Here is an 18,429-nt window from a genome sequence, read left to right as displayed (position 1 = left end):
TCTTGCTGGTTTCCCTGCCCATGTCTGCTTGGAGATGGGCACGCTGGCTCTCCGGACAGACTCATGCTGGTGAGGGGGCTCAGGCCAAATTTTTCAAAATGGTTTTTTTGGACAAAAAATGAATTTTAATCAAAATGGACCTTTGACGGTTTCAGCAACATTTTCAAATTTTCAGTGAAGAAACTGAAATGCAAAATATTTCCAGTTTTAGGCAACCAAAGCCACATATTTTTGTCAAAAGAAGAAGAAGAAGATCAGGTTTGGGGGGTTTCACTTTTTTACTGAAAGGAGCCTGGTAGTGGTCACTTGAAGGATCTAGATGAAGCCCAGGGACCAGAGGGTGACAGGAAAGTAGGATCCTTCCTTCCTCTTCTATCCCATGTCCCAATTTCAGGAGCTTTACTCCAGATTTTACAGCTGGCATGAAAGAAATCTGTCTCCCTACTGACCATCTCTCTTGAGCAGCGGTGCACTGGGCAGAACACTATTAGCATAACGGTGCTCTGAGCACCACGGTGTGGCTTTACGCGGCAACGATCCGCCGCTGAGGCAGGAGCGCTACTCGGCCTCTGGCTTCCTTGGGGCCGGGTTATTGCCTCGTAAAGCAGCATCGGCAGCCCTATTATCGCTTAACTAAACAGAGCAGCAACAACGGAGGGGAGGGGAGGGAGGCGTGCGGCCCCGTGGCCAGCAGGCAGGTGAGATGGGCAGCCGGCCAGGGGAGCAGAGCACGCACAGCTGCTTTGGGAAGCATCACCTCATCTGCAAGTGGGGCTGCCTCTTAGTGGGACTTGTCATGTGCCAGCCAACCCACTTCCCTGCAGCTGTGAATGACAGGGGATTTTTAGTCAATCAGTGAAGGAATTAGGTGGCAAGGTACTGCCCTCTGAGTTGGCCATTGTGCCCAGGAGCTTTTGGAAGACTGTGGGCGGCTTGGCTCCTTTTCTCCCCATCCTCCCAGCTCCCTCTCTGAGGGCCTGGCTCTTCTCAAACAGGCAGCCTTTTGCCTCTCCAGCCCCCAGCCAACCCTGTTAGGAAGGGAACATTCTTGAACAGGAAGCCTGGCCTAGTGGGCAGAGCACAGGCCTGGCAGGCAGGACTCCTGGGTTCCACTCTGACCTGCTGGGTGACCTTGAGCCACTCACTTCCCCTTTGTGTTCCCCAGAGTTGATGATACTGGACACACCGGGTGAACTGTGACTCAGGACAGCCCCAGCCAGAGCACTGCTGAGCCACATGCCTCCCACGTCCCCAGGAGACCTGCACCCACCGCTCCAGTGGTCAAGGAGGAGTGGCACGCTCCCTCCTCGGCAGCGCAGGAAGAGCTCCGTGGAAGCCATCCCGACCGTCCGGGGCCAGCCAGCACGAGCACGGACTTCTGTCATACCTGGCCATGGCATGGGGTGCAAGGAGACGGAAGCGCCTGGTGTCCTGCCCCCATGCACATCCATGCAGCAATCACGCACTGCCTGGCCCCTGCCCACACGCGCACCCCTGCATACAGCGGCTGCCATTTAAGAGTCATCCTCTACAGTAGGCACTGCCCAGAGCCAGCTGCATTATTGCCAAACCTAGAACAGAAAGCAGCTGTGGGATTTCAGACACCACTCCTAGGGATCTCCCGGCAAGTGCTGACCTTTTCGTGGCAAACCGCTGTACGTACTCACGCATGCCTCCACCCCATTCATCCCCCCCGCCACACTCAGCGCACCCTCTACTGCAAATAGGGCCATGTGCCGACACACACACCCTACGCGCCCACCCGTGTGCCACACAGAGCACGCCCAGAGAGCACACACCCCTGCAAATACAACATGGACTGACACAGCCTATGCACCCTCGCACCAACACAAACACGCACACAGACCCAGAGAGAGCACACACACCCTGCACCTACAGCATGTACTAGGGCACACTCATCATATGCTCTCTTGTGTACACACACACACAGAAAAGCAGCTTCACGATATTCTAAACTGGGTTCTCCCACCGCATTGCCCGCATGGTCTCTATGCCCCCTCACGCCGGGGACTGCTGCCAGCGGAGTTAGCAATCCCAGCTCCCGTCAAGCTTTGATGAGAAACCTCTGTCTCCAGACGACATGGAAGGTATAATTTGATGTTAGAAATAGTCTCTGTAAAACACATGTGGTTGATGGGGCCAATGACCTCTCCCAGCTGGTGAAGGCTGCTCCTGGTTTATGGAAGTGGCTTTGTTTGTGCAGTCCTTTCTAAGATTTAGGTGGTTTTACATGGGTGACACCCCACAGCAATGAGATGTTAAGAGGCTGCAAATATCCTACATCTTGGCCAGCGCTGCATGAAGGCAAAGGCCTGTGTGTCCTTCTGGCATACGGACCATGCGGCAAAGATGAGAAGTCAGGAAGTAGTGAGCAAAGCGCATAAACCGCCAGGCAAGGGGGAGTGGATGGCTCTGGACTGACAGCGGGAGGCAGAGGCTTTCACGCAGAGGCCACCGGTTCGCAGCCAACTACTTCCGCAGTGATGGAAAGCTGGTACGATTCGATATCTGCCGGTTGCATTTCAGGTGAGTTGGTGGGTCTTGCAAAAAACACCTCATGTGTGTACCAACTGGCCATCACCACAGACAGGCCAAGGACCGAATGCAAAGATGGAGTTCGCCTCTAACTCGGGCAGATGCCTCATTCTGAAGCACATCTCTGGAGTGGGGAGGGCGGAAGTGGGGAACCGGCACTTCTGCTGTCCATGCTGCTCTGGAGATGAAGAAAGAGCTTTGCTTCCCACGGCTCTCCACCCAGTCCCTTTTCCCTACGTGCACTGCGAACACAATCTCCTTGTCTAGTTCGATCAAACAGGATCCGGTACTGGTCTGGATTTGTTCCACGCTCTATGGTCATTGCCCCCTGCAGGGAAGTTACCCAGCTGATGCCCGACCTCTGGATGCCTGACTACATGCTGCACATGGATGAACTATGTTGCTACGGGGATGAGATTTAGATGCCTGAATGCCTGTGTCCATTCATGGGTCATGTGCTTCTGGTGGGTATTCTGCCATTGGTAAATATGGGGAAATAATACAAGAATAGACTCAGCTTGTCTATTGTGCCTTACGTCTGTAACTCTCCAAGAGGTACCAGTATCCTCATTTTACAGATGGGGAAACTGAGGCATGGGGAAGGGACTTGCCCAAGGTCACCAAGTGACTCAGTGAAGAGAACCCAGCTCTCTTGACTTCCAGTGGTGTATCCCAGCCATGGGGCCAGGCTGCACTTAAGTTCTCCTCAGAGCAACTCCTGCCTCCCAGGACTGAATCCTGACCTCACTGAAGTCCAGGGCCCAGCTCCTACAGATTGAGCAGAACCAGGACTTAGCCTGTAACAATCTGAAACTAAAGCTAAAAGTTTACGCTCTTGAGTCTGTCCAGTCTTCTCCTGTCAGAGCTTCCATCTCAGCTGGTTCATTGCACCAGTCCAGTGTCCTGGCCACCAGGGACATACTCCAGAAAGTAGAATCAGCGGCTTTCCACGATTTAAGGATGGCTCCCAGAAAAACCATGGGAGATAACAGAGAGTGGCCAGCCGGAGCATGAGACAGATCCTGGTGGACGCATCCCCCACAGGCCACACGAGCAGAGGGTATTTCCACAGCACGGAGACTGAAGAGCTCAGAGATGCTCCAGACCTCTAGTCCAGTGACACTCAGACCTCAGTGGTTAAGGGGCCAAATTAGCGATCAACATTACCCAAAGGAGCCCATGTGAATTCATTGTTTCATTTACATATATATTTTATTCTCACAGCAAAATGACTGACCAAGTGTTCTACAATTGGTTAATACCATAGTTAAAAGCATCCCGATTGGTTAATAACTGAGATTGAGTGATTGAATTATTAACCAATGTTTTAATATCATGTTCTGCAAAGAGCCGCCGGAGACACATTAAAGAGCTGTTTGTGGCTCGCGAGCCTAAGTCTGAGTCTCGCTGCTTTAGCAGATACCATCATGAGAATCTACTTCTGTCTTCCAGAGGCCAGCTCCATGCGAGGGCTTCTTCTCCATAGCCCCAGGGCGGATGCACCCGCTCCACAGCCGCAGCTGGAGTTCGAGGTTTCACTGAACAGTCCAGCAGCCAAAGCAGAGGATGGACGGGCATCTCTGCCAAGTTTGGGTGAGTTCACTGCCTGGAGTGTGGGATTCTCGCAATGGTCAGACTGGGATCCATCACATCTGCTGGTCCTGTCTGCCATGCCGCCCAATGACCAGTTGAAGGTGCAAGAATGCCCCTAGTGGGCAATGAGGGACTAGCCCTCCACCCCCCAGAGGGCATTCAGGCGAGGACACGCCCTGCAGCAGGAGTGCTGAGCTCCGCCATGTTAATCCTGGCCAGCGTCATTGCGGGTGATCATTTTATTATTCCTATACGTGTCTAATCCTTTAGGAAGCCTGCTAAGCTCTTTGCTTCAGTGGCATCTTGTGATAGGTCGGTATCAGCGTAACCCAGCCCCATCACTGTGCGGGACGTCATATCCCAAATACACCCTCGGGGCTGACATCAAGAGCAGTGGGAATTACGGCACCCCCGGCCCTATGTGCACAGTCCTGCGGGCTCCATAGGCTGGGGCTAGCGCAGGGTGACGTGGGCACATGCAAGCGTAGCCTGTCTCTATGATGGGGCTCATCCTCATCTGGCTCCCATTGTTGTTCATCTCTCTGTTCTAGACCATCTCACCCTCAGCACCTCTGTTCTCACACAGCCCCGTCTCTCTCCCAGGGTTCAGATGGGAAACCCGCAGAGAGTGTCCATAGTGCGGTGCATGAAAGGCAGCTCCCGGCGTTCCGGGGAAACCTTTGGCGGAGGGAGCGGATTCCTGACACAATTGTGCATGGCAAGGAGAGGAAGGGTAGCCAGGCTCCACAGCCCATCAAAGCAAATCCTCACTCCCCATAGACTCAACACGATGCTCGTAGAGATTGGACGTTCCTGAGCCCAGCGTGTTAGGGATACACCGCTGTGGACTGTCTGCTCTCTTGCGCTGGTGTACGGCCTTGTGGGTGCCCTGAAGCAGGGGCTGCAACGGGTCGATTATACGCCAGTGAAGAAACTCGTCGGCCCTGGAAGTGGACCCAGCGAACCAAGCTCTCCTTTTGCGAGGTCCTCACTTGGGAGCGTATTCTGCACTTGCTCTGCCTACGCAAGCTTCTCCTGCAGTCCCTACTAGATACGGCATTCTTCCCCACTGGATCGCTGCTGGGCACTGCCACCCAGCTGCTGCATTCCACCCCAGAGCTGGCTGCATATTGCTGGAAGTTGAAGTGGTTCCTACACATATGGCCAGATCCTGCCCTGGCCAGCACCACAAGGGGCGGCATGGTGGTGGCAGATGCATCTCTTGCTCCAGGACTCCAGCTGGCAGGGACCAAAGATTAGGAAAGGGGCAGTGTGTTCCTGGAGGTACAGCATGGTGCATTCATGATGGGCAGTTTGTGGGGTGGGTGGATTGCAGACATGGCCCTTTACTGGCCAACCACTGCCCCTTGGGGATGTGCACCGTAAGCCATCCTCTGTCCTTCAGCTCACACAAGGGAGGGAACAGTCCCCCACCCCATGCAGCCTTCTGGGCCTGAAGGGTGCTGAGCCGCTCCAGGCTCCCTGTGCTGGAGGAATGTCACTGGAGTGGGCCTCCCTGCAGGGACGCAATTTCCGGTCATAAAGCTGCAGTCACTTTCCGCTCTTGGACTCAGAGGGACGCCTATGGAGCAACCCCCATGGGGAAGCGGCCCATCCTCTCAGCACATCACCAGCTTAAAACCAAATCGCCAAAGAACCAGAGACGCGTCTGCCAGCTGGGGGGGGGCTGGCTCAGCAGTACGGGAGCACGGTCACTATCAGCAAAAGCTTTTCCTGGGGCGAGGCGGGCAGCCAGAGATCAGGCCCCATTACTGTGAGCTGAAGGGAATAAGTGACAGGGAATGCCCTGCCCCAGACCACCAGCTCCAGCCCTGCCCCTCAGACTTATCCTGTCCTGTCTCACCCCACCCTACAGCCTCACCCTGCCCGACCCCATCCATCCTGTCCGACCCCACCCCACCCAGCCTCACTCCGCCACACCCCACTTAGTGAAGAGCTCATCCTCCCCAAAGGCACTCTCCCCCCTCTGACGCCCAGTAGATAGCCCTCCCCCGATAATCTGTACCAGGGAAGGGGGAGCAGAGGTTAACCCCGTGTTCAGCAGGGGGTAGGTATTGCTCCTGCCTTGTCACACCTTCCCTCCCAGCCCAGCTTCAACTCCAGTGGAGTCCATCACAGCCCCCCTCAATCCTCTCTCAGGCCCACTCTGCCCTCTCCCCACCCCATGGAAAAGAGAGGTGTCCTGCAGCACATCCCACCCGCCATCTGATCTGGGCTCCGGAGAACCCAAGTGGGAAGCCATTTCCAGGGACCCCTGTCCCTGAGTGTTTCCTGCTGCCACCCCATCCCAGACACACGTGGGAAGAACCGAGTATGACTCCACACCCTGCTATCCCCAGGCTCCTAATGACTTTATGGGAATTGAGGGAGCTCAGCACCTCCCAGGATCAGGCCCACAAAGCAGGCCTAACAAAAGTCTAGCTAGGTGATGCTTGGCCCTTACTGGAGATGGGCTTCTGCCTCTGTAACTGACCCTAATGGAAACCCAAGAGCCAGACACCCCTGAGCTCTGACTCAGATCCTTCTTAAGTGCATGTGTCAGCCGGGGGGACTCAGATTCATTTACCAAAAGTGGAAACAGGCCCAGAGATCAGACCTGAGAGGAGTCTGGGACCCCAACACCTTTGCTACCTTAGCCGAAGCCTGGCGCACCATGGTGCAGAGAAGAACCAGAACTGCGCTGTTGCATTTATTTACTGCTCTGGATTGAAAGATCAAGCACATCAGACTGTCAGGACGTGCTCCGCTTTCCAAGGACATTCCACCCCTCTGGGCTAAAACTGCGGGTGTAAATAGTGAAGTGGTGGTCCCGGAAGAACAGAGAAGCAAGCAGGCCCTGCTGTAGCAGGGCCTCTTATCTACAGCCCAATGCCAGATTGCACGCAGCGATCCTGTGCTTGCACGAGCAACATAAGGGCACTCTTACATAAACCACCACCACATGTCACCCCCAGGTCAGTCCAGCAGCTTGGCTGGGAAGGGGGAGCTCTGATCACAGGGATGGAGCAAGGCCAAGCTGGCTGGAAGGAGAAATATCGGCATTCCTCAGTCTGATTTAGAAGCAAGACAGTGCCTGAAAACACAAATTTGGGAGGAAAGAATCAAAGCAGAACCTGAAATTCCCCTGAGCAGCAAGGCCGGAAACGACGTGAATCTCCATCCTGCTGACCTAGTGCTGTGAGCTCCCTGGCTTGGCCCTTCCCTTCCCCCTTTGGGGAGGAAGCTGGGGACATTCTAATTAATGGTGCAGAAACGCTGAAAAATAACCCACAATAGTTTCCCTTCCTCCCACCTCCACCCACCCAATGCCTGTATATGTGCATGTCACCCAAGAAGCACAAAGCCGGGAATGTTCGACAGATAGGCAGAGAGGCAGGATAGGCTAGTGGTTAAGGCCCTAGCCTGTGCACCAAAGACCTGGTTCAGTTCCCTGTGTTCCTGCAGAATCCCCGCGTGACTTTGAGCTGGTCACTTTGGGTACGTCTACCCTGCACACTAAGCCTGGGTCTGGGGGATTTGGACTTGTGGGCTCAGGGTTTCCAAGCCCGTGCTGGAGTGTCCACTGCATTGTAAACTGGGCTTGCAGTGGCTGGGCCCAGGTCTCACAGCTGTGCTAAAGCATCCATACCGCGCTGTGCTCACCTTCTGACTCAGGTCTACAGCTTGAGCTGAACCAAGCTGACAGGGTGTGGAGCCGAGTCAGCAGAGCATGGGCTCCACCCTCCGCCCCCCAGCAGGGTCCTAGGACCCAGGTGCTGAGCACTTGCTGACCCGAGTCTGACTGATTGGTGTGTGGACGGAAGGGGGCATTGGGCTCAAACCTGAGACAGAGCCCAGGGTTAGTGTGCAATGAAGACATAACCATGCGGCCTGATTTTCAAAGGGGTTTAGGTGCCTACTGGGATTTTTCATACGTGCCTAACTCCCACTGGTTTAAAAAAATCTCACTAGGTGTCTATCTGCATCTTTAGGTGCCTGATTGCCCTTGAAAACCCGACCCGTAATCTCTCTAGGGCTGTGTCTACTCTGCAAACCCACAGCAGCAAGTCCCAGAGCCCAGGTCAACTGATTTCGGCTGGCAATATGGTGCTAAAAAGAGCCGTGTAGACGTTCCCGCTCAGACTCTGAGACCCGCCCCCTCCCCAGGTTTCAGACCCTGAGCAGGAATAAGTCTACACTGCTGCTTTTAGCCCCTTGCGAGTCCTGCAAGCCCGAGCTGACCAGGGCCCTGCGATTCACTGGTGCAGGGTTCCTTTTGCAATGTAGAGGCACTCTCTGCATCTCAGTTCTCCACCTGTAAAATGGAGATAGGACCACAGCCCTACCTCAGGGTAAATACAGCCAGGTACTCAGGCCCTGGGGTGCTGGAGGCCAGACAGCACCTAAGATAGTTGGATGCAGTGGCTCTTATCACCTATAGATCTCGAGGGAGTGTGTCATTATCCCTGCTTCACAGATGAGTCTCAGAGAGGAGAGCGGGGACGTTCCCAAGGTCACGCAGTTTGCTGTTTGCAGCTATGAATAGAGGCCTATGCTGAGTCCCCGCCGGATGCCTCATCCACTGGACCACCTGCCTCTCGAGTGGAAAGGGAAGTCACAGCTGCTTTCCCCTGCCACCTCTTGGCAGATGTTCCTCCACCAGGTCTGTGCTGCTGGGTTAGACATGGGGGTGAATCTGGGCTCTTCTTCATGAGCTCAAGTCAGAGTCGAGCATCCACAGTGGCAGAGGGTCTTTGAGCCTGGCCTGACCCCTCTCTCAGAGTCCACACTGAACTCGCTACCACTCCAGGAAGGGGGAAGAGTCCTGGGACTGTTTGCTAATGACCAAAGACATCTGTGTTTAAAGGAAGACCTTGGCTCCCGCCCAGCCCCACTTCCTTCCCTACACAACCAGGCCATGCGCTGGGCTTAGCCATGGAGGAACCAGTGCGGAAAAAATAACAGGGGTCCCAGACCCTTCCCTGATCTGTAGGACTAAGCACACGCCGCATCTTTTCAGGATGACCCTTTCCTTACTGCGTGGAAGGGCCAGGAGAACTGGATTCCCCACTCCAGTTCTGCAGTCTAAGCAGGTCTGCTGATCAGGGGCAAATCCAGCACCTGGACTGCCACTTGCCAGATGGGATCCAGACTCCAAACCCTCACCGTAAAGCTGGATGTGTGAGACTACGGCTTGCCATCAGCAGAGTATGCTATGGGTCTGAAGAGGGAGCGGGTTTAGTGGTTAGAGCAAGAGACTGGGAAGCAGGAGTCCTGGGTTCTATTACTATTGGGCTCCTTGGAAATTCTATTCTATTTGGGCTCCTTGGAAACAAAGTGCTAAGGCACGGTTATGTCTGGAGAAGGATGCACTGGGCTGGAAGGAAATCCATGCGCAGACATGGTACAATATATAAATCACGGGCCAGAACCCCCACTGGTGGAAGTCGATTGAAGCCAACGGAGCTCTGATGAGCTACAGCAGCTGCAGATTTGGCCCAGTCTTTCCTCCAGGGTGCCTCTGGTAGATATCCCATGACCTTCTCTCCCTGCCCCAAGGCTGGATAGTGGCGTTACCATGCCCAGACCCGCTTTGCCTGTAGCACGTGTTCAGGTAACTCCTGCGGATGTGCCAGGAAACTACACACACGGGGGCCGATAATATTTTTTCCAGAGCCAGGCTCTAATCCTGCCTTTTGCAAGGTGACTGGGCTCTGGGGCGTGGTGCTGGCAGAGCATCTGCGGCCCAGCTGAGTGGGGCAGGGGGCTCCCAGTGGGGGGGGGAAGGGGATCGGGTTTCACGGCTGCCTTTTCCTTTCATTTGGGTCTAGGCCTGTGTGTCTGACAAACCTTCTAGCGTCAGGATTTACACTCCCCTCTCGTACTGGGAGCGGGCGGATTCTCAGCCAAGACGGGGAAGTGGAAAGCTTTCCAGGGCTGCAAGGAAATGGGATATTCTGTGTGTTTAGCCTTGAAACCCAAGCCAGCCATGGAGCCTCCCACCCTTTCCCCAGCCCACGCTGAGCCTCGCCGAGGCCCTGGTCCTTTAATATTTCACCCTTTGTGAAATGTGTGTGAATATCATAAGCACTTGAAAGCTGGGGCTTGGCTGCTCGTTCGAGCTGGGAAAAGAGCAGCCAGATGCTGTGCAACTTTCCCCCTGTGCAGCTTTGCAGATTCATCTTGCTCCTGAAGCGCAGAACCTCCTGCTATGTCCATCCTCTGCCTCGCCAGCTTTGCCAGGCACCGCAAACTGACCAAATCTATAGTCTCCTCCCCTACTATTCCAGCCCTGGGCTCCCCCTCCGCAGCTGTGCCAACGTACTCCAGTCCCGCTCTGCAGACCCTCCTGCTATTCCTGTGCTGGACCCCCCCACTCCCCCACCCACAGCTCTGCCAATGCCCCTCAGTCCTGACCCACTGCTCTCCTGCTATTCCAGCCCTGAGCAGTGGCTGCCAATCAAACTCCAGGGGGTGGTAATTTGTGTGATATGAACAAATACATGTCTGCAGTGTCACAGATGAAGGCTGCAAAGCTTATCTCCGTTATTATCCACAGCCTGCTGCTAGCCCAAACCTCCAGAAGCAAAAGCTCACCCAGTCTGCCCCTCCCACCCCAAGTTCTCCAAAGCGTCGTTTGCGGGCAGCACTGTCCCCGCACACAGCTCCGGCCAATTATCATCTGGTTTCCGGAGGGGGGGTGTGTGTGTGTTGATCATGGGGGGCGGTTGCATGGAAACAGGCTCTTCTGTGCTTAGAGCAGAACAGCTGCTGATGATTCCCCAGCTCAGATCATACCCCTTGGTCAGTGCCCCCCCCCCCCCGAAGAGCCCGTTCGTGGAAGGGTTACAGAGAGTCCAAGACTCCAGACGGGGACTAGAACTGCTGCAGATCCAGGCTGGAGCATGAACGCTGCTGTTGTCCCTAGGAATACGGGGGGGGGGGGCAGGGGGAGAGAATGGCCATAGGAACAGAGGGGATGGTCAGAGCAGAGCTGATACCTGGTGTCCCTTCATCAGATGACTCTCTGTCTCTCACCAGGAGGCATCAGTGCATCTTTTGGCCCAGTAGCCCTCTTCTCACGCTTGCCTTGCAGCTGTCCCACAAACAAGGGACTAGAACAGACCCTGGTAAGCGGCCACTCCCCCTTCTCCCACAGATCACTCCATGTCTGCCTGCCATGGGCACTCAGCAGCTCTGCTAAGAGCAGGCATCTCCCTCCACGCACGCCCGTGAAACCGTTCCGCAGAGCCAGGGGTCAACGGCACGCAACATTTCAGGGCACTGCTGTATTTACTGCGCGGATGTCACCTCGGACAGCCCATGTTCGGTGCTCCCGGTGCCTCCCTTCTGCCTGGAGACCCCCGCCCCCCCCCAGAGATCTGCCCTTCCACCACTCCGATCATCACAGCTGCAAATACGAAAGTTGATCCATTTCCAGCGGCCTCTCGCTCGGGTGCGAGGCACAATCTGTCATCCATTTTCCTCGTGAGTGTCACATTCCAGCTCCCCCCCCCCAGCGCCCTGACACAGATGCACACTCTGACACACACACACACCAGCCTGGCTTGTGGTCTCTGGCTGATGTCTGACATCTCTCAGCTCTCTCTTCCCCACCTCAGTCATATCATGACATGCACATCACTCCCCCCCCACACACACACACCAGCCTGGCTTGTGGTCTCTGGCTGATGTCTGACACCTCACACCTATCCCTTCCCCATATCAATGACACAGCTGAGATAATCAAGACATGCACACCCTTACACACACACACCCCCCCCAGCCCAGCTTGCAGCCTCCGGCTGATGTCTGTAGCTCACACCTCCCCCTTCCCCTTGTCAGTTCCACCAGCCAAGACAATCACAAGGATGCCCAGGAAAACGGTGCTTGTCTATCCCCCACATCTCTGTTCCTTGGAGGGGGGGGGGGGGTTGCTCTCTCCTCCCTTGCCCCTTCCCCCGCTCCCTGTTCTAGCTCGCAGGGCCTCGCCAAGCCAGGGGATTTCTCTCGGGCTAGGAAAGGCTCGCTTTGCCAAAGCAAGCATTGTTCTCCGGAGACAAAGTGAGTGTGTGTGTGTGGGGGGGGGGGGAGGGGGGCTTTTTAAGGTAGAACCTCAAGGAAACACTGACAAATACCCAGGGGGGAAAAGCCACGTAAAGAGCCCCAGTGTGCCGGCGCCTTGCAGAATAAAGGAAGGAGAAACCCAGGAGAAACCCAGGAGAAGAGAGTAGCTCCTCCGGGACGCAGCATTTGCTCTAGGCACTGTTCACTCCTTACCCTCCGCCAGTCCCTTTGATCGCAGCCTAAACGGGACCCAAATGCCGATACCAAGCCCCCCTCCAGATAAGAGAGGATGTTCCCCCCAAACTCGCCTTCGCTTTCAACCGCGGGCCCCTGGATTCAAGGGGGGCAGGGGGCCGGGTTTCTGCCCCCTCCCCCGGCCCTATTCATTCATTCCCTCCTGGCACAGCGGATCCGGCGCCGGAGTTGACTCGCCGCCGGTAACGGGTGGGGGGCGCGGGGACGGGACTCACCCAGCATCTGGCTGAAGAGCAGCTGCTCCAGGTCCCCCAGCACCGTCACCACGAGCTCCGGGTCCACCTTCAGGTAGGCTCGCTCCTCCTGCCCCTTCCCCGCCGGGCCGGGCGCCGGCGCCGGCTGCTGCTGCGGCTTCTCCCGGCCCTTGGCTTTGCTGGAGAGGATCTCGTCGTCGGATTTGCTGTCCTCCACCCCGCCGGCCTCGGGCGCCGTGCTCAGGGGCTTCACCTCCGCGTAGGGCCCGCGGGGGATGCGGCTGGGCTTGCCGAGGCTGGACGGGAGCGGGGCCAGCGGCGGCTTGGCCAGGCCGGGGGCGAGCCTGGCTTGGAAGAGGGAGTGCTCCGACTTGGAGAGGCTCTTGGACATGAGCGGGGCTTCCTTGGCTTTCAGCCCCCCGCGCCCGCCCCCCTTGGCCGCCTTGGCCATGTCGTCGCTCCAGCGGGGCTCGTAGAGCTGCATCTTCTTCTCGGCGTCGGTGAGGAAGGCCAGGTTGGTGAGGGACTTCTGCTTGCGCAGGCTGGGGCCGGGCGGCAGCCGGCTCTCCACGCTGCCCGACTTGAAGACCCGCAGCTCGTGCGCCCCGGGCGCTTTGGGCCGCTTGGGCATCATGCCGCCGCCGCCGCCGCCCTTGCCCTCGGCCCCTTTCCGGTAGCCCTTCAGCTCCTCCGGCCCCTCGCCGCTGAGCTCCAGGCTTTTGAGGTTGGTGCCAAGCATCCCGCCTGCGCTGAAACCATTTAACACGCCGGCTGCTGCGAGGGGGAGAGGGGAGCACGGAGCGGGGAGAGAAGAGAGAGAGAGAGGCGGTGAGACCACGGGGCTGCCCAGCCCAGCCCAGCCCAGCGCGCTCCGCTGCAGCCCCTCCGCGCTGCGCCGCGCCGCCGGCAGACTGAGACCCGGCGGAAGGTCCGGGCCCGCAAGAAGGGCCCTCCCCCTCCGCCGCCTGCCCGCGATGCTCAGCCAGCCAGGGGAGGGGAGGCGGGCAGGGCCGCCTTCTATTTCCAGCGCTCGGGGAGGGGAGGCTGCGCGCCCGGGTGTGCGCAGGGGCTGGCGGGGGGTGGGGGACGGACGCGGGCTGGTTCCCTAAAGAGCCCAGGAGGAGCCAGCGCCCCGCCTCGCCCCTCTCCCCGCAAAAGCGAGGCGTGGCTTCAACCCACACACCCCGCCCGACAGCCCTGCGCGGTCCCTGCCCTGGGTCGCCTGCGTTCCCACGGGCAGCCGGAGCGCACGGCCGGCTTGCAAAGGATCTGCTGCACCCAGGGGCGGCCTCCGGCCCCATCGCCTCGGGAGCCTGGCCCCACGTGCGCCTCTGCCACCCCCTGTCCAGGGCACTGTGCTCCCCAGTGGGATGCGCTCGGAAGGAAGCGAGGGGCCAACCCTGAGCCCCGCTCCGTCGGGCCCCGGGCGTGTCCCGGCTCCCCCAGCGGTTCCAAGGCTTTCGCTCCACGTGTGAGTGGGGGGCGCAGCTGGGGCTCGGGGGTGGCGTGGGCCGGCCACTCCCAGATCCACAGAAGGCAGCCAGGAAAAAGCCTTCTTCCAGACCCCTTCTTGGGGGGCTGCTCGCCCCACCCCTGGGTCTCAAAGGAGCAGGGCCGGGAAACAGGGTTCAAAAGCAGCAGCCTGACTGTGTTCTCTCAAAGCGCTCAGTAGCCCTGTGAGGCAGGGCGCATCATTATCCCCGTACGGGGGGGGGGGGGGGAACTGAGTCACAAAGCTATTCGGTGACTTTCCCCGTGTGGCTCCACAGTGTGTCAGAGGCCGGGATGGAGTCCTGACCCCAGTGCCCCTTTACCAGGATGTCCTGGCACACAGGGCTTGAAGCCGGCACCCCCCTAAAGAGCGGGGTTTGGAATTTCTGTGCCCTTGGTGCCGGGGGCTGGGAGCAGAGATGCTGCTGAAGGGGCTGAGGAAAGGGCAGCACCAGGGTGAGGGTGGCAAATAGGCAATGGGGTGGGAAGCGTCTGCTCAGGCTGCCCGCACAGAAATGCCCAGGCCCTGTCACTAGGGCTAGCTCAGGACTGTATAAAGAAAAGCCGGACTCAGTGGACAGGAAGGGGATGCCGCATGGGTGCTGAGGGGAAGCAGAGCTGTCCATGGGTGCTCCAGAGAGGCAGAGCTGAGGGGAAGAGGAGACTCCTGCGTGGGCTGAGGAGAAGCCAAGCCACCAAGCAATGATGAGGAGAAGTGGCCACCCGTGGGTGCTGAGAACCGGAGCCACCCGTGGTTGCTGAGGAGAAGCAGAGCCACGCGTGGGCAGTGAGGAGAAGCAAAGCCGCCCGTGGGTGCTGAGGAGAAGCAGAGCCACCCATGGGTGATGAGAAGAAGCAGAGCCACCCGTGGGTGCTGAGGAGAAGCAGAGACACCCATGGGTGCTGAGGAGAAGCAGAGATACCTGTGGGCAGTGAGAAGCTGGGACTCCCATGGGTACTGAGGAGAAGCAGAGCCACCCATGGGTGCTGAGGGGAAGCAGAACCACCCATGCATGCTGAGGGGAAGCAGAGCCACCCATGGGTACTGAGAAGCAGAGACACCCGTGGGCAGTGAGAAGCCGGGACTCCCATGGGTACTGAGGAGAAGCAGAGACACCCATGGGTGCTGAGGGGAAGCAGAGACACCCATGGGTGCTGAGGGGAAGCAGAGACACCCATGGGTGCTGAGGGGAAGCAGAGACACCCGTGGGCAGTGAGGAGAAGCAGAGACATCCATGGGTGCTGAGGGGAAGCAGAGACACCCATGGGCAGTGAGGAGAAGCAGAGACACCCATGGGTGCCGAGGGGAAGGCAGAGGCCCAGCCCAGGAACACTAAGCAAAGGCTGTGAGGACTGAGGCCCTCTGGAAGTCAGCAGACATCCCAAGAGCAAACGCCTATTGGAGGAAGTTACCTCTCGGCTCTGCTCCTGACTCATTGCGGGGCTGGGTTGTGGCCAGCCAAGCCTGCTCCAAACCCAGCCAAGATAACACGGAGCAGGCCTGTTCATTTCACAGACAATGACTTGGAGCCTCCCCATGGTCCACCCCACCCTCCAATGTCTGGCCCACTTAGTCACAGCAATGACCCTGCAGAGGCTCTGTACTGAGGTCCCTGCTCCTGTAGGTTTGGGAAAGTTTGGAGGGAATGTCCAACCAGAAGCCTGAGGGGCCCAGAGACCTTCCCTGTGCCCAGGCCCGGTTGCTGCAGGATCATGGAGTGGTTTGTCCTTGCAGCAGTCTAGGACGCCCGGAAAGCAAGGCTACTCTGGCATGTCCACATGTGTGGAGCTGGATGGTGCAAGGTGCTAATCATCCTCTGTTCCCTGGGGGTCAGCGGGAAGGAAGGAGGGGGCCCAGCCCTCAGCACTGGGTTGAACCGAACCCATAGCACACCTTACAGCTGTCCTGCCGGCACAGTCAGTGTCTCCTATCCCACAATGCGGGGACCAGGGGCTCTGGGGCAGTTCCTACATGCCAAGCCCCGCACTGCGGGATGGAGTTCAGGAGACAGGCTGGATCGGCGCAGCGTGCTCATAATTTCCATCTGTTTTTATACAGCGCCTGTCCCTGTGGTATCTGCTCCACTTTATCACCCCGGCTCTCCATCCTCAGCGCTGCCCAATCTGCCTGACCCTGTAGGTACACCCCATGAGGGGCAGGCTCATCTCCCCAGGGGCCATGGTTAGTGCCTGCCTGTCACCCTCTCTGCACTGGTCCTCAGGAGTCCCCCAGCAGCTCTCTCCAGGTCTCAGAGTCCTGACCTCACTCTCTGGAAGGTGGGGATTGTTAAACCCATTTTGTGGCCTGGGGGAAAGGAGGTGACACAACTTGCTCCAACTTACACAGTTAGAGTAGGTGGAAGAGTCAGAAAGAGAACCCAGGAGTCCTGCCTGCCCAGTCTCCCGCGCTAGCTGCAATACCATGTGTTTGAGAGTGACTCAGCTGGCCTCAGAGCTCCAGACAGCACGTCCAGCTCCCCCGCCCCCACATGGCTACCTGTGGGCACCTGCTCAGGGGACGTGAAAGCAGCGAGCCAGCTGAAGACGGGCACCTCCGATCAGAGCCAAAGCGCATTGAAGTCAATGGAACGACTCCAGCTGGATCAGATCCCTATCACTGCAATGCCACGCTGGGCCCTGAGAGCTGCGGGTGCAGGTGTGGCACCTCTGGGATCGAAGGCAAAATCCTGGCAGCAGGCAGGCCAAAGCAAGGAGCCAGACTCACAAGACTCCAGCAGCCTCTGACACCCCTGTGGAAGGTGGGTCTGCGTGAATCTGTCTGCCCATCTCTAATATTCCAAGGGAATTAAGGGCAAAGGGGGAAGTGGGTTCTGGTTATCATCATTTTTTGTTAATTACCCTTCCCTTAGGAGGGGGGAATTAATTCTATGTGGTGACCTCACACAGGATTCCATGGCAACCAACGAAATATATTGCATTAGGGCACATTACTATGCTATAGAGATAAGGGAGAGGGAGGAGACTTGGAAAAGCAGAGAAAACTCCTGCAGACAGACCAAAGCTCCTTGGGACCCAATTCTGCAGTCCCTTCTTAGGCAAAACTCCCTGTGACGGGAAGATCAGGCCCTTAGACAATGGGAATCACAGGAAACAGGGACTGAGACAAGTTGGGGAGCAGATCTCCTTGGGGAAGCAATGTCTCCTAGGGATTGGAGCACAGGCCTGGGAGTCAGGACCTGAGTTCTCATCCTGGCACTGGCTCACTGGGTGGCGTTGGGCAAGTCTCTTCCATCTCCCTTAGCTGCCCATCCAAGGAAGTTACTTTAATGAGTGAGGCCAAGAGGATCTGGGCTGTGCTTCAGCCTTATTGCTAGTTTCTGGGTTGGCTCTGTCCCAGGCATCTGGTCTGGCTCATAGATTCTAAGGGCAGAAGGGACCACTGTGATCATCCAGGCTGACCTCCTGTATGACACAGGCCACAGAACTTCCCCAGAATCATTCCTAGAGAAGAGCTTTTAGAAAACACATCTTGTTTTGATTTAAAAATTGCCAGTGATGGAGAATCCACCACGACCCTTGGTAAATTGTTCCAGTGGTTAATTACCCTCCCTGTTAACAATTTACACCTTGTTTCCAGTCTGAATTTGTCTTGCTTCAACTTCCAGCCATTGGATAGTGGTAGACCGTCCTCTGTTAGACTGAGAAGCCCATTATTGAATATTTGCTCCCCATGTAGATACTTATAAACTGTGATCAAGTCACCCCTTTGCATTCTCTTAGTTATGCTAAATAGATTGAGCTCCTGGAGTCTATCACTAAAAGGCAGGTTTTCTAATTCTTTAATCATTGTCATGGCTCTCTCTGAACCTTCTCCACTTTATCAACATCCTCCTTGAATTGTGGGCACCAGAAATGGACACAGCCTTCCAGCAATGGGCACACCAGTGCCAAATAGGTAAAATAACTTCTCTGCTCCTACTTGAGATTCCTGTGCATCCCAGGGTGGCATTTGATCTTTTGGTCACAGCATCATACTGGGAGCTCCTGTTCAGCTGATTATCCACCATCATCCCCAAATCTGTTTCTGAGTCACTGCTTCCCAGGGTAGAGTCCCCCATCCTGAAAGTACGGCCTGCGTTCATTGGTCCTAGAGGTATACATTGACATTTGGCCATAATAAAACATATATTGCTTGTTTGCACCCAATTTACCAAGCGATCCAGATCACTCTGAATCAGTGACCTGTCCTCTTCATTATTTAACACTCCCCCAATTTTTGTGTCATCTGCAAACTTTATAAATAATGATTTTA

The 18,429-nt window shown here is 56.7% G+C and overlaps 1 protein-coding gene across 6 annotated transcripts in view; it reads right to left on the bottom strand.

Annotated features, from left to right (window-relative positions):
• Positions 1-18,429, bottom strand: part of NAV1 (neuron navigator 1) — a 292,762-nt gene that overhangs the window by 164,718 nt on the left and 109,615 nt on the right. For 4 of the 6 annotated variants that reach the window (XM_073319526.1, XM_073319524.1, XM_073319528.1 and 1 more), the window contains exon 4: positions 12,687-13,439. The exons of 1 other annotated variant lie outside the window; for it this stretch is intronic. In XM_073319526.1, coding sequence (XP_073175627.1) covers positions 12,687-13,439 — 753 coding nt within the window. The remainder of the gene's footprint in view (positions 1-12,686; positions 13,440-18,429) is intronic. One more of the 6 variants, XM_073319527.1, reaches the window with a different exon arrangement.

Source organism: Lepidochelys kempii, chromosome 21 (genome assembly GCF_965140265.1).
Source record: "Lepidochelys kempii isolate rLepKem1 chromosome 21, rLepKem1.hap2, whole genome shotgun sequence".
Classification (NCBI taxonomy): Eukaryota; Metazoa; Chordata; order Testudines; family Cheloniidae; genus Lepidochelys; species Lepidochelys kempii.
Note: the sequence above shows the minus strand (reverse complement) of the source record. Positions and strands in the feature narration are given on the sequence as shown.